Source organism: Eleutherodactylus coqui, chromosome 1 (genome assembly GCF_035609145.1).
Source record: "Eleutherodactylus coqui strain aEleCoq1 chromosome 1, aEleCoq1.hap1, whole genome shotgun sequence".
NCBI classification, from domain to species: domain Eukaryota; kingdom Metazoa; phylum Chordata; class Amphibia; order Anura; family Eleutherodactylidae; genus Eleutherodactylus; species Eleutherodactylus coqui.
In genome coordinates this window covers 381,951,781-381,965,577 of record NC_089837.1, presented here as the reverse complement: position 1 = coordinate 381,965,577, position 13,797 = coordinate 381,951,781, and the positions used below count along the sequence as shown (strand labels likewise).

The 13,797-nt window shown below is 42.6% G+C and overlaps 1 protein-coding gene across 1 annotated transcript in view; it reads left to right on the top strand.

The window, feature by feature from the left end:
- ATP10A (ATPase phospholipid transporting 10A (putative)) overlaps positions 1-13,797 on the top strand; it is a 147,652-nt gene that overhangs the window by 81,071 nt on the left and 52,784 nt on the right. Inside the window, exons 5-10 of the mRNA XM_066579259.1 lie at positions 1,422-1,553; positions 5,622-5,752; positions 8,699-8,951; positions 11,260-11,477; positions 11,639-11,833; positions 12,933-13,491. Of these exons, the coding sequence (XP_066435356.1) occupies positions 1,422-1,553; positions 5,622-5,752; positions 8,699-8,951; positions 11,260-11,477; positions 11,639-11,833; positions 12,933-13,491 (1,488 nt within the window). The remainder of the gene's footprint in view (positions 1-1,421; positions 1,554-5,621; positions 5,753-8,698; positions 8,952-11,259; positions 11,478-11,638; positions 11,834-12,932; positions 13,492-13,797) is intronic.

Here is a 13,797-nt window from a genome sequence, read left to right as displayed (position 1 = left end):
ATCGCTCCAACTGCCAGAAGGTTGAAAGATGGTTTTGCATAACATTACACGCACAGATAATTACTCCATTTGCCTCATAGATAATCGTTTAAAAGATGTCCATTAGCAGCTTATTGCCTTTATTTGCATGTAAATGAGCCTCCAGAGCTGTATGCAGAGAACAGCAGGTGGCCTGTTCTCTGCATTCAGCTCCTTTGTTCGCCGTGGGGTTGCAAGCAGAATAAAATGTAACCAGCGTTCCCATAGAGAGTACAGCACCATGGACAGAAAACACAGCATGCGGTTTGTGTTATTTTCTCCCTGGTTGAACAATAGATTTTATGCTCACCTAAATATCATCGTTCAGCCGAAGAGTGAAAGATGGAAACATTTACACACAACGATTATCGCTTAAACAATGGCTTTTGAGCGATAATCGTTGCGTGTAAATGGTCCCTAAGTAAACTTAGTAGCAGCACAGGTGCCTGTTGAGTATAAGGGATTATCTGCCCAGCGGGATTCCATTGTTCTCTTCTGGCATCTGTTAACCTTGCATAATCAATGAACTCCATTGTGTAAAGCCCCATTTACACACACAGATGATTGCTCAAAATTCATCAGAAACTGGCAGTTTGCATTAGCTACTAATGAGCTAATCAGCCCATTAATAGCTAACTAGCTTTATTTGAATTTATATAAAGAACAGCGGGTGGTCTGTTCTCTAAATACATCACTATTGTTCTCTAGCAGGACAGCAGCTGAAAGAATGTTATCAGCGCTGACCGCAGAGAACTTAATCTGCCCAGACAGATTTTAAGCTGAGCTGAACTCAGCGACAGACAAAAAGTGCACGATGGGCACACCTTTACAAGCAACGATTATCGCTCAAAGGCCATCTTTTGAGCAATAATTATTGTGTGTAAAAGGGCCTTTAGAGTAAGCGAAATGCATTTCAATGAAGGAATTGGCTCAGTCAATTAGTGGTTTCAATGATAGATTTTGTGCAGGCTGAAATCCATCCATAAAGGAAGACTGCCTTTGTTTATATGTAACGATTATCGCTCACTTTCGGCCGTTTGAACGAATTTTGAGTGATAATCTTTGCGTGTAAAAGGGCCTTTGATTATTAATGTATGTTCTCTAAAACCCATATAATAGCACACTGGTAGCCTCAAAGGTGATTCTTGCAATATGCAGTTGCATTTCCTGGACCATACAATTAGATATGCATACATATTTACTAAATTCAATGTGCCATCCTATATTGGTCATAGCTTTCATGATTGTGATTTGCATACAATGGTAGTTGAAGTTGCGACATTTTGCTTCTACATGTACAGATGAGTGAAACAGAGTAGCTGCTTTGAAGTTATCATTTGCTGAGTGTTTTATGTCTTGTTTTGCTTTCATTCTTTATTTATTATCTCTTTCTCATTTTGTAGGCCATGAGACCAAAGCATTGTTAAACAACAATGGGCCTCGCTATAAACGTAGTAAGCTTGAGAGGCAGATGAACACAGATGTCTTCTGGTGTGTGCTAATACTCCTAGTTATGTGCCTGTTTTCAGCCATTGGTAAGAATCGCTCCTTACAAAGAACTTACAGATTTATTCTATTTTTTGAACTATAAGATGCATTTTTTGCACAAACCAATCTTGCTAAGGCCTTCCTCACGCAGACGGTTTTTTACCGCGCTTTCAGCAATGCGCTAATGGCAGTATAACGATGGGACGGCTCAGACAGCCACTTGATCGCAGTGCTTTTCAACTCCGCGATTTGCGAGCTGTCTCTATTCCATTTTTGAGCGGTTAGCGCTCCTCATCAATGATGAGTGTTAGAAGTCGGCATTCAAGTAAAACACAGCAAAGCACCTCAATTTAAATTGCGATGCTTACTGCAACGCCTGTGTGAGGGAGGCCTACGTTCGCCTGTGTGAGGGAGGCCTACGTTCGCCCGTGTGAGGGAGGCCTACGTTCGCCCGTGTGAGGGAGGCCTACGTTCGCCCGTGTGAGGGAGGCCTACGTTCGCCCGTGTGAGGGAGGCCTACGTTCGCCCGTGTGAGGGAGGCCTACGTTCGCCCGTGTGAGGGAGGCCTACGTACGCCCGTGTGAGGGAGGCGGCCTACGTACCGCCCGTGTGAGGGAGGCGGCCTACGTACCGCCCGTGTGAGGGAGGCGGCCTACGTACCGCCCGTGTGAGGGAGGCGGCCTACGTACCGCCCGTGTGAGGGAGGCGGCCTACGTACCGCCCGTGTGAGGGAGGCGGCCTACGTACCGCCCGTGTGAGGGAGGCGGCCTACGTACCGCCCGTGTGAGGGAGGCGGCCTACGTACCGCCCGTGTGAGGGAGGCGGCCTACGTACCGCCCGTGTGAGGGAGGCGGCCCACGTACCGCCCGTGTGAGGGAGGCGGCCCACGTACCGCCCGTGTGAGGGAGGCGGCCCACGTACCGCCCGTGTGAGGGAGGCGGCCCACGTACCGCCCGTGTGAGGGAGGCGGCCCACGTACCGCCCGTGTGAGGGAGGCGGCCCACGTACCGCCCGTGTGAGGGAGGCCCACGTACCGCCCGTGTGAGGGAGGCCCACGTACCGCCCGTGTGAGGGAGGCCCACGTACCGCCCGTGTGAGGGAAGCCTCCTGTGGCTTTGTTGAGAGTCGGGTGATTTTTGTCATTTAAAAAATTAAAAGTTTGCTCCAATTTAAAAAGCAAAAAATGTGACACAGAACAATATAAATAGACTCAGACTCTAAGGCAGGTTTCACGCGGCCGAAATTCTCAAGTGGGTTTTGTGCGTTTCGAGACGCACAAGTCCTGAGCGAATATGAACCCCATTTTTTTTGATTGGGATCATACACATCAGCGATTTTTCATTTTTGTTTTTTTCCCCCCACACCGCAATACAGGAAAAACTTTGCAGTATTCCCTTATCTTTGGGCATGGCCGTGCATCGACTGTGGTTTTAAATGGGACTGTGAGCGTGTAATGTAGATTTGGAAGTCCTCGACCTAGAAGACCCCGGACAAACGAGAGCAATTTACTATGAAGATATGGAGCAGGACAAACACCAGGAAAACACAAATGTAGTCATTTTGGAAGCCTAATTAGCAGCATAAAGAGTAGCGAGGAGTTAGGGTGCTCTTACACCTAACGACTTATCGTTCTCGAGTGAACAATGTCAAGAATTCGTTCGTGCAGCCTATTTATACAGGCAGATACATCATTCGCTCATTAAGTCGTTCACATTCACTATATAAGTCAATGAGAATGACTGAACGATCAGTACTTAAATGGAATGATTAGCAATACAATAGTTTTCATGCTGGCATGAAATGAAAGATAAGCAAACAAATTATCGTTCAATTATGGGCTGTGAACAATTATCACTCATTTTCACACGTTTAAATGTTTTCAATGAAAATGTCATGTAAAAGGGCCTTTAGTTTAATGCCAAGATAGGCTATATACACAAACTGCCAAAAAAAAAGGCATAGTTGGATTTCAAAAGGTTGCGTTCCTGCTGGGGAAGGGATATATTGGGGCCGAGAAAGGAAGACAAGGATGTTGTCCGCAAATAAGATTATCTTATAGTGACCTCTAGCCACCTCTAGATTTGGGTCTTCCATTATGAGTGTAGCCAAAGGCTCAGTCACTGCCAACATCTTATAAAGCTACGGAGCATTGCTGGAGTAAGTACACAGCGAGCAATAGATGCTTGATCAAGGCTGCTTCATTTCATTAATGAATAGGTCTGTAAATACAATTAGAACATTACTGATATCATTACGAGCATGTGGATGCAGTCATCTGATGCAGTCGGTGGTTTGAGCCTTGAGGTAATAGTCATCCACACATGACTATAAATGGAAGCAGAATCCTGTCATTCAGCAAAAACTAAAGGCGTGCCATGCTCATCATTGTTTACTACCGAATTCTTTGTAAGCATCATGTGAATGCCGCCCACTTAGGAATGGGTATGATTGTTTTTTATCAATACAACAGATAAACATTCCTATATTAGTCACCTTGTGGTATGCTTCAATGTATATTTGGCTTTGGAAAAACAAGCTCTAAAACCATGGCATGTATGGATTCAGCCCAGGTAGTGGAGATGTAGAACTTTTTGAATAGTATGGTACGTAACGTTGTGAATTTTAAGAAGTTTGCTCTTAATTAAAATGTCCCTTTGTTAGCATCATTCAGATCAATCTCAAGTCTGTTGACCTTGTTATTGTCACTAAACTCTCCTGAACTTGCGTTGCCTGGTATTTCTCATGTTCCGTGGGTTCCTGGTATTGCCGTGTCTGTGCAAGTACTTGATAAATGAAGTTGGGACAGGGTGCATTGTGTTTGCCTTAGGAGCCCCAATGCTGTTCGGACATGTTTCACCTTATTTTATTTGTTCTATACTTTTTCATTTATTTCTTAAGAGATGTCAGACACCTCACCTGTCTGTGTGATATAGAAGTTGTACTGCCACATACTGTAAATCTGTCTTTTTTTAATACAACCCTGGGGACGTGTATCTAAATTAAAAATGACACGTGAAACGTTTTTCTGGTATATAATTGGAATGATCACAGATATTTCATTTGGAGTCTTGCTCTTGTGCATTTATTGGTCACTAACTTTTCAAGAAACACGTGCTATTATAGCAGTGTGATAATTAACAAAAGTGCAATTCACCTAACATGGTTTTGTGCTGGAAATTACTCTATAAAGTGCTGGCCACTGTGGTCTCCCTTACTCCTAATTTTCTGTCCACTGATGTCTTCTCTTTTTTAGATATTTACCAATTCAGCTGTGTGTGTATAACATACAGATATCATCATCATGTAGGACAATGTACAGCAGGACTGAGTAGTGCAGATATGTACAAATGGCAGCAAATAACTCGTCATTCCTTCTAGCAACCTTATCTGTGGGTCAGTTTTTCTCCCTTCTTAACCTTTGCTCTCATAGACTTTAATGACTCATGCCCCTTCACTTCTGTTCTGCCACATATCTGTACTGCTCAGTCCTGCTGTACATTGTCCTACATGATAATGGTTGTGTATGTTTGTGTTACACACAGAGAGCTGAGTTTGTAAACCTTTGTGCTCAGTATGGACAACACTGTACAGCATCCAGCCTCCTCCCACCAGTCCTGAGAATCACAGATACAGGCTGCTCAAGGAGAAAATAGTGAGGAATGCAATATACAAGTAATCTAATGGGCAGAAATAGTGTTATTTCTCATGTACACACACAGCAGCTTATTCTGAAAAGTACCATCATCTGAGCTAAAACTTAAAGCGTACCTATTTACCTATCCCATCCATATTCCAAGAGTATCAAACCTGTACTGAGGACCGAGTAGACACTAGACAGAACATGTCAGAAGGGGAAGGTAGGCGTGTACACCATATTTTATGTTGTGCACACAGGTAAGTTTACAGCCCACATAAAACTTAATGAATTAATACACGTCTGCTAGCTTCTGATTTTCCTTCATTAGTAGACCAGTCTCTGTGAAATTATGCAAATGAAAGCAAAAGTTGTTTTTCAACTACAATCTCTATACAAAAGCACATTTTGCAAATGCCAGCCATTAACAGGATTAAATGGTTGAAAGGTATAATTATAATCATATCCTAATCTCCTTTAGGTCATGCACTCTGGGTATGGCAGTATGGTGAAAGGAGACCAGTGTTTGATGTCCTTGGGAGCGATGGGAATTATGTGAAGCCACTTCTTTCTGCAGTATATTTATTTTTCACCATGATCATTGTTTTACAGGTAATCATTTCATTTTGAATTATCCATAGGGCGCAAGGCAAGAAGAGATCACTCAATGCCTTTGTATGTTGTTTTTGAAAACCCTGATGAATGTTAAAGGGCTATTTCGGGACTTACTTAACTTTTACTATTGATGACCGACGGGGACTTGTCTCTCGGATTCCCACTGATCACCTGATTTCCCATTCACTCACATTGAATTCAGTGGGCCGCTGCGCTATGGTCTGCTGAGACAGTAGCCTGTAGTGTCGAAAACCTTTTTTGTCTGAATGGAAGACACATTTCAGGTTTCATGTAATCGAGTATGCTGATTTCAAAAATCAAGATGAAAAAATTCTCCAAAAACTGGAACACCTCCCTATTTACACTTCAAAAACTGAAAAATCATATTTGTAACAATAATTTTCATATTTTATATATTTGTTTGTTTATTTTATGCCCAAAATAAAAAAAAACATTAATTTTTTATTTATTATGCATTAAAACCAAAATACATGAAACATCAAACCATATTATTTATATTTCTGTACGTACAGTACAAAAAAAACAGTACAATCTTTACAACAGTCATATACTCACTAGCCTACTCAATTTACTCATATACTATTTAGGAGAAGGATAGTTTAAAGTCTTTTTTTTTTTTTTTTGTATCGAAACATGGCAGTGAATTTTTCATTTTATTTTTTTTTCTGGTCGTTTTGGGAGGGGTTCCGGTTTTTGGAGAATTTTTTCCAAGATTTTTAAAATCCACATACTCTATTACATAAAACCTGAAATGTGCCTTCTGTTCAGACAAAAAAGGTCTCCGACACTACAGGCTACTGAGACAGTCGCCCTGGGAATCAGCTGGGATCCGAACTGTGGGTCTGCGCCAATCGCCTATTAATGACCTGCCAGTCATCAATAGAAAAAGTTAACAAAGTCACAGAATCCCCCTGTTAATATAATCTGTACCAGTTATATTCAGAGCTGCATGTCAAATTCTGCTGCCTATAGCTTTGAATTCTGCTGTCATTGCCCTGCCAATAAGGCCTCATGTCCACGGGGAAAATCAGATCCGCTGCAGATTTGCAATGCGGATTTGGGCTGCGGATGCACTGTAATTGTCTTTTATTTTTCATGCGGGAGATCAATTGAGCTATGTGCTCTATGAGCTCCTGCACGCGTGATCTGCACCTAAATGGAGCATGTCCATTTTTTTTCATGCTCCAGAAATTTTTAAATTCACTTTTATTGACCATCCACGGGTATTTATCTACCCGCGGGTGGTCAATGCATTCCTATGGGGCGCGGATCCGCGTGCGGGAAAAACGCTCCGGATTTTAATTCTTAATTTGCCTGTGGACATGAGGCCTAAGACTTTTATTGGCTTAAAGGGGTCCAGTCATTAGAAAAAAAAAATTAAAATCAATACTTACTTATTCCTCTTACCGTATCTTCTCCTTGCTGATTTTCTCCTGGCTCCTGCAGTCCCCTGGGTCACCTCTCCTCCAGCCGTACGATTTCTTATTCCGGTGACGAAGCATACATTGCGGCATTCTCCTTCCTGCAGGTCAGTGTACCCGGTCACTAGTGATGTAGCGTTCACTGCCTAGCGGGGAATTCTGACTCCTATGCAATGCTACTGCTGAGACTGCGCATGTGCGCTGTCTCACAGCAATAGTATATGAACACTCCCAGCAAGACAGCGCACATGCACAGTCTCTGCAATAGCATGGCATTCCCTGCTAGGCAGTGAACACTGTCACTAGTGACATAACTCATACTGACCTGCCGGAAGGAGACTGCCGAGAATGGACGCTCCAAAATAGGAAGAAGAGGATCCGGCTGGCTGGAGGTGAGTTGACCCGGGGGACTGGAGGATCCAGGAGAAGATCGGTGAGGAGACGGGGGAGGAATAGGTTAGTATTACATTTTTTTTAAATTTTTTTTCCCCAATGACAAAACCCCTTTAAGCCTCACCACACATGCCACAATTGGGGAACTCACTATAGGCCCAATTACACCAAACGATGATCGCAAAAAAATCACTCATCTGTGATCTTTTTAGCGATAATCGGTGCGTGTAAATGTGCGCTTTTCAGGCACTGCTAGCTGATCGTTAAATTCAGTCCAACCTAAAAATCCTTGGTCACTATTATCAGAAGTTCTGCACGGAGAGTGCTGATAGCATGGTTTCCCCATGGAGAACAAAGGATCTGAGCCTCTTGCTATTAACAGTGTTCAGTGAAGGCTTCATTTTCACACTTAATTGGTACTTAAGTAGCTGAGTGGCTACTTAATAGTTTATGCAAAATGATCGCTCAAAGCTGTCACTCAAACTGTTTTAGCGATCATCTGCTGGTGTAAATGAGCCTTATTTCTTAGTTGGGAGCCAGACAGTTTGCTGAAGATTTGGCCATTAGCAAATGCTGAATTCAAACTTTTTTTTTTTTTATCCATGACAAGAAATAGGTAGTCTAGATCTACCTGCACCACCCATACTGTTCAGGAAGCAACAACATAGTTTAATACGTGCAGCAAAAAGAGAACCTCAGAAATGAATATTTTGGGAAGAAATGGAACTTTTACCGAGGGAATAAATTATGGGCAGCAATGTGTGGGGCTGCCCAAATATATGAATACAAACTTTGATGTACCCCAGAGTTTGTAGGTGAGGGGGAGAAGTATCTGCGCGGACCTTCTTAACAAGTGGAGACTGCTAGATGATGCAAAATTATGCTGCCTGGAGACTGAGGCAGCAACATTTTGATGATGGTTACTTGCATGTGCATAAAAATACATTACGATATGCAGAATCAATACAAAATCCGTACAGCACAATTTTGCTACCTGTAAATTGCTGCTCCGAAGCAGAGCTGTTATTATAGCGCCATTTCAGTGACTGCTGCTAGATGCTGCTATTTTATTCATAGGAAAAACAGTATTGCCTTATTTCTTTAACAGGTGCTCATTCCAGTTTCTCTTTATGTATCCATTGAAATTGTTAAAATCTGCCAAGTGTATTTTATTCACCAAGATAAGGACCTATATGATGAAGAAACAGACTCTCGTCTTCAGTGTCGAGCTTTGAACATCACTGAAGATTTGGGTCAGATACAGTATATATTCTCAGACAAAACTGGAACTCTAACTGAAAATAAAATGGTGTTTAGAAGATGCACAGTCTCCGGAATAGAGTACTCCCATGATGCTAATGGTGAGATCCTTATATTGTATGTGTATGTGACACAGTGATATTAGATTGGTAACAGAGAGGGATAGAAGTCACTAGTATGTGCATACGGCTGTGCAAATATGATGCCTATAGGATTGTCTGCCTCATTCGATTCCATCAGTCCCATAGACTTTCAATGCAACAGGCCTGCTCTACTGCCTATCCATTGAAATTCCTCATTTGGTCTTGTGGTAAGGAGGAGGAATATGAGACCCCAGTTGTAGTGATTGGTGCAGCCCCAAGTGATCAGACATTTGTCACCTCTCCAAAAAGAAATATGCTTTGTGGGTAAAAACCTTTTAACATGCAAATGAAAATGTAAATCAAATATATCTTGATAAATTTAGAAATCTTCATTATCACTGTGACATTTGAAATTCTTTGCTATTCTGTATTTTCTCAGTAAACCCCATGATTATCTACATCTTACATTAGGCTTTTTTGGTCTCATGAGACCAGGTTGAACCCTAAGGGGGAGGAAGTGCATGCCTCTCCATACAGTTTAAATAGTGTAAATTATATATAAATCTGTCGTCCCGGGGATGGCCATGTCCCTTCCCTACATGACATGCCCACTTAAAACTGGCATGAGAGATGTAAATTTTAAAAGTCACAATTTTTTGCACAACCTGTTTCAAAATTTGCAACTTTTTTGCAACTTTTGCTATGACAAATTGCCACTATTTGTGTAGAAGAAGTATGCCGTATCTTATACTTGTTTTATTTTCTGTATTGCTGTTTTGGAAATAATGAGCCACTTGCAGTTTAACCCTACAGGATGACATTATGTAACGTGAAATAAAAGCCATCCTATGTGCATGAGACAGTGAAGTCTTGTTTTTTAGTTACTGCTACTTTAAGGCAAGTTTTCTATTGCAGTTGTAGCAAATCCTTGGCATAAATGGAGAACTTCATAACAGTAGAAAAGCCTTAGGCAGCCCTAAATGACGAATGCCTTAATTTTCTGCTCACTTTAGGGATGCGGTTTGTGGGACAAATGCATATTTAGCTACCTGAGCAGCCGTGATACCTACAAAACAAAGCCATCTGTGAATATAATGTTTCAGCTGTTGGTTCTCTGATATACACTCCAGCGCCCTGTGAGATGGGCATCTGTTTAACTTTTTCTAGCTGCCAGGTTATGGCAGTGCTCGCAGAGCATTATTATTAGACCCTGCTGCAGCCATAAATATTTCTGCAATGAAAAGTGCATTACTTTGACACCCATCTGTCAGCAGCTTTTAATTCTGAAATGGTCTCCCGCTCCACAAACTTGTGTGCTTCTGTACAGCAGAATTTGCCAGAGAGAAGTTTCACTTAGTAAAATTCTGATGTGACATTTATTGCCCTCTTTCCAGGAAAGACCGGCATTGGACCTACTTGTAGGCACAGGTAGACAAAGCAAACCTGGGTGAGCTACGCCCTTTTAATCATCCCTAGTTTTTACATATTCTAGATGTGATGTGTGATTAAAAGCAATATAACATGTATAGTATTCACCAAGTACAAAGCAAGCAGTGACTCAGGAGCAGAGTCATTTTAGTTTGTTACATTAGTGAAGAATGTAGGATAAGAAGCCATGTTCCTTAAGGCTGACTTAGACACAACAATTTTCACTCAAAAATCGCTCAAAGCCGTCTTTTGAGCGATAATCATTGTGTGTAACTGCACTGACACCGTGCAGTTTTCGTTAAGGGATCGCTGATCTTCTCTTTCAGCGTGCTGAAAGACCATGATGATCCTTATCCGGGGATTCACAGCGGGATACAGCTGATACTATTGTTTCAGCTGTATCCTGCTCCCTGATGACAGGTGGGGTATAAAGAACACAGCGGTCCAGCTCTTTTCTCCATACCCGGCACGGAGCGCACAGCTGTGTACCAGCTGAGTGCTCCCTGAACACAGGCGGGGTATGAAGAACACAGCGGACCAGCTGTGTTCTGCATCCTCCGCACGGAGCGCACAGCTAAGCGCTCTGTGAACAGCCTGTGTATGAAGAACACAGCGGTCCAGCTATGTTCTGCATACCCCACTTGTAGCGCAAAGTAATCGCTCAACGTTTGAGCGATCACCTTGCACTTAAAGGCACACAATGATCATTGCTCAAAAGACATCTTTTGAGCGATAATCGTTGTCTAAACCAGGCTTTAGATCTCAAGCTTTGTTTTCTGTAACTTTTAATTGAAAAACTGTTGGCTTAGACAATGTGCTATAGGATGCTTCTACTGTGATTGCAACGTAATGTTCACAAACTGTATGAAGTTCTGATTCTCCCATATTCTGTTCACAGCCAAGCGTTTGGCAGCCTATCAGGAAGTAGATTCTGAAGAAGAGGAAATTGTACCAAAACCAGGGACTCTCCCACGACGGGACAGTAGTGGCAGTCATCACAGTGTCAAAGTGATCCATAGAAATCAAAGTACCAAGACCCACCGGCGTACCGGCAGCAGAGCGGAAGCTATGAAAGCTAGCATCCTCTCCAAGCACACCGCATTCAGTAGTCCCATGGTTAGTGGGTTTGGATGAGAATTTCCATAACATTTGTGTGTTAATTGCTGTAGAACAAACGAGTTACTTTTAGTTTTATGCATTTGAAGCCGCACAAAGCTTAAATGGAAACAACTTTCTATGTTTTGCTTACATGTTTTCTTATGGTTCTTTCTCCCAAGGAAAAGGATATCACTCCCGACCCAAAGCTACTGGAAAAGGTCTATGATTGTACCAAAGCTTTAAAAATAGTGAGAAACCGTGAAGAACTGTTTTCCCAGTTGACTCCAGAACTGATGGACATATTTGACTTTTTTGTTGCCTTAACTATTTGCAATACAGTTGTTGTAACTGCTCCAAATCAACCAAGACAAAAGGTAAATGTGGGAGCACTAAAGGAAATGTATCACCTATATGCATAACCAGTAGAGATGAGCGAGCGTACTCGGAAAAGCACTACTCGCTCGAGTAATTTGCTTTATCCGAGTATCGCTGTGCTCATCCCTGAAGATTCGGGTGCCGGCACGGAGCGGGGAGCTGCAGGGGAGAGCGGGGAGGAACGGAGGGGAGATCTTTCTCTCCCTCTCTCCCGCCCGCTCTCCCCTGCTCCCCGCTGCGACTCACCTGTCAGCCGCAGCGGCACCCGAATCTTCAGGGACGAGCACAGCGATACTCGGATAAAGCAAATTACTCGAGCGAGTAGTACTTTTCTGAGTACGCTCGCTCATCTCTAATAACCAGATATTCTATTGTGTTTTTTTTTCCTCTATTGTTTGTACATGACTATGGAGGCTGCCCTATTAGCTGAGCTGCAGTTAACTGCATTTAGGGAGGTACTTTACAGAATAACTTGTTGTGAAGGGAGTAGGAGTAGTTGAGCTGTAATTTTCCCCTATTTTGAATAGTGAACCCTGTGTTCTCTATATAAGTTACCTTTCATTGTAATCCTGCCTGTAATGAGGAGTGTACAGTCATCATTGTTGCAGTGCTGAGTGGGGAACTGGGGATAAGTGAGTATTCAATCTGTGTACATTTTAAGACCCCTTTTTTAGGTCTTGAAAGACCCTTGAAAAAATTAGGAAAAAACTGTTGTTTAAATGTTCTCTTTGTATTCTCAGTGGGTAGCATTTGGAATAGTTTCAATTTTCTAACTAACCTTTTGTCCCAAGTCTTGCTGGTTGCAGTATGGCAGATGTCTCAAGCATCCAGGATATGCTTGCTACATCTCCAATGTGCTTTCCCTCACTTGACATTACACATGCGACCTTTCCCTATGTAGTGAATTGGGAATGGGTGCTTATATACAAAAAGTAAAAACTGTGAGATCCATATCTGAGTTTTCTGAGGTGGGTCTGAAAAAGACAACTCCTCCCCATAAAACACTTAAAAATCACCAGATGCATGCCAAAATTACCAGGATACTTTAGAATTAATCAAGAATTGATTGAATGCTAAAATGCTGTTCTAACTTTCTAGGTGAGAGTTCGATTTGAACTGAAATCTCCAGTGAAAACCATCGAAGACTTCATCCGAAGGTTTACACCCAGCAGGCTTACTTCGGGATCAAATAGCAGCAGTTCATCCAGTCTTACAACCAGCAAATCTATACAGAGAGTCGGGTCCAGTATCTTATCCTCGCCATCAACTGAGGGAAACTTGATCAAGCTGGACGGAAAACTGTCCTGCTCCCCGCAGATCACTGTAAGTGGCCGAGCTTCTCAGCAGGGCAGTGAAGTAACAGGAGATGGACGTGAAGGCGAGCTGCGCTACGAAGCAGAGAGTCCTGATGAAGCTGCCCTTGTATATGCTGCCAGGGCATATAATTTCTCTCTGGTTGGTAGATTGTCTGACCAAGTAACAGTGGAATTGCCCCATTTGGGGAGATTAAACTTTGAACTCTTGCACACCCTGGGGTTTGACTCAACCAGAAAAAGGATGTCTGTTGTGGTTAGACATCCTATTACAGATGAGATTGTTGTTTACACTAAAGGAGCCGACTCCGTTGTTCTGGATCTCGTTGAGCCAAGTTCTAAAGGTAAGAAATGCTGACATTAGCTATTTGTGTATTCCTCGTTGATTTCAAGGAGAGCCGTGCCTGTAGTTACAAGCACCGGCCACTACATGGGAGGTCGGCACGGAGGCTTCTGCTCCGACCTCTGTGTGTTTGCTGTGCTGACGGCATGCATTTGCTCAGCTGATCGGTCAGGGTCCTGAGCGACAGACCCCAGCCGATCAACTATTGATCAGCTATTCTGATGATAGGTCATCAATAATATTTCCCTGGAAAACCCTGTTTAAACTTTTAGATGCAACATTTGATAGCAAACACAACATCTAATTG